The following is a 2,109-nucleotide window of genomic DNA, read 5'->3' on the forward strand; positions in this document are numbered from 1 at the left end:
AATTTTATTGGCTCCCACATGACAATAGCAGAAAACATGCTGAAATTCCAAATGGGTCTGTCTATGTATTCACTAATTATCACATGTTCTATGGTATGGATGGGTAAAAAAAGGAAAACAATGAGTAGCGTGAGGCACACACGGGTATTGTTCTCTATCATATCTAAAAATGGGTGAGATGGGAGGCATCGGGGAACTGCTTAATCAAAAAAAAAACAATAATTGGGACCAACAAGATTTACAAAGGCATCTTGTTTTTTTCAGTTTGGCCATTCCATATTTTACTGACATTTCCATATTTTTTTATGTTTTCTTCCATTATTTTAATTCTCTCCAAAAATCCAGTCTTTCCTTCCCGCTTCTCTTTTTCGATGAGCAGCTTTATGTAATCTGTGGCAAACATCGGGTTTGGTTTTAAGGCGATCTCCTGGAGAAGTTGGAGGATCTCGGCAATCTTCTCAGTAAGTTCCCGTACCTCATCCTCTGCCTTCCTAATGTCTTCCTTCAATTTAAAAAAAACCTCTTCTAGATCCAGCACCTTCTTCCCTACTTTTTCATGTTTTTCTTTAATATGAAGATATGACTCCTTTTTGATTTCAACAAAAGTTTCCCAGTAAGACTTTTCTGAAAAGTGTTTCTTGCTGCCATGTTTACACACACGACAAATTCCCAGCCAATTAAAAACGTGACAGGTATAAACCAGGGGGTCCTGAAACACGGGGCAGTTTTTGTGACATGTAGAGCTGCACTCCTGGCAGTTGATTGATGATTGGGATGAGTCTACCTTTCTTCTTACAGTTTCCGGCACTTCATACTCAAAATTCTGATTGCATTTAACCTCCTCCCTGTTTTCATTCAGAGCTTTCTCTATTTGCTTCAATTCCTGCTGTTTCCCGGTCACCACCTCAATTTGTTGGCCAAGATCCTTCAAAGTTGAATCCAAAGTATTTCTTTCTGTTAGAACTTCCTTTGTTAAAGTTAAATCTTTACTGGCTAATCCAGGCAAATATTGTAAAAAAAAATCCTCAATGCTTTCCATTGCCATTTCCCACTGCATTTCCTGAGCCTTGTAGACACGTTTGCCAACTTGATCAGGGTTGTTATCAGCGTACAGCATGCCATTATTGACCATAAAATGCACAGGTTTTCCATCTTTAGATTTTGCACAGGGAACGTCAGCCTCAGTAATTACTGAGAGAACGCTCGGTTCCTGGAGATCAGAGAAGGTGGTGAAGAAGACTATATTATCCTTGATGTCTTTCCCAAAAATGGATAAAATGTTGTCATAGATGTACTTCTGTGTTGGAGTTAACCGAGCCAAAGATGACTGGACTACAAAACAAATCGCATCAATTTCTGTGAATTCGCATTTAAAAAAAAATTCTCGTATCTTCTGCATGATTTTCTCATCACGCTCTATTCCTCTGGTGTCTCCAAACCCCGGAGTGTCAATGATGGTTATGGGGTACGGGATTCGGAAGCCATCTTCATGGTGGATCTGGTACGTGGTGATACTCGATGTTTGGCTGTGGGCTTGACTCTTCCCACTACTCTCTTCAATTAGCTGGAACCGGTGTTCATCCTTCCACTCCACACCAAAGATGTAGTTGATCATAGCATTAATCAGGGTTGTTTTACCAGATCCGGTTTCACCAACCATCATTATCACTTTACTTTTCTTATTAAGCTGCACTGTTTTAAATTCCCCTTTACTCTGCTGCTCTATTTTCATCTTGTAAATGGTCAGAGATCCAACCTTCTCTGTGCTGCTCGTTAATTTGTTCAGTTTCTCCAGTAGAGACCTTTTACGATCTTCTACCGTAGAAAGGCCGCGTTTAGTACCTACAAAATCCACACAGTTATTAATATCTTTATATGATCACTACAACAAGTCACCAAACACTGAATATCATACAAGGGCACAAGCAGACAGCTTATGGTGAGGTGGGCAAAGCCCTACCACGTTCTATGCACCGAATAAGCAAAAACAACCTATTTCCTTGTCACAAATAGTGATGGCCGAACGGTTCGCCCGGCGGTCGTTTCGCGGCGAATTTCCGACTTTCGCCGTCCGCGGGTTCGAACGCCTTTTTCCGTCGTTCGCCCCGG

The 2,109-nt window shown here is 41.0% G+C and overlaps 1 protein-coding gene across 1 annotated transcript; it reads right to left on the reverse strand.

Annotated features, from left to right (window-relative positions):
• Positions 1-238: 238 nt before the first annotated feature.
• On the reverse strand, positions 239-1,879 carry LOC143998132 (uncharacterized; the record flags this gene model as incomplete). Its single annotated transcript, XM_077493874.1, has 1 exon — positions 239-1,879. A coding segment is annotated over one exon (1,641 nt), but the record flags the coding sequence as incomplete, so codon positions are not given.
• Between the last annotated feature and the right edge of the window lie 230 nt (positions 1,880-2,109).

Source organism: Lithobates pipiens, unplaced genomic scaffold (assembly GCF_037356315.1).
Source record: "Lithobates pipiens isolate NorthernLeopardFrog02 unplaced genomic scaffold, aLitPip1_a1.2 Scaffold_19, whole genome shotgun sequence".
In the NCBI taxonomy this organism is placed as follows: domain Eukaryota; kingdom Metazoa; phylum Chordata; class Amphibia; order Anura; family Ranidae; genus Lithobates; species Lithobates pipiens.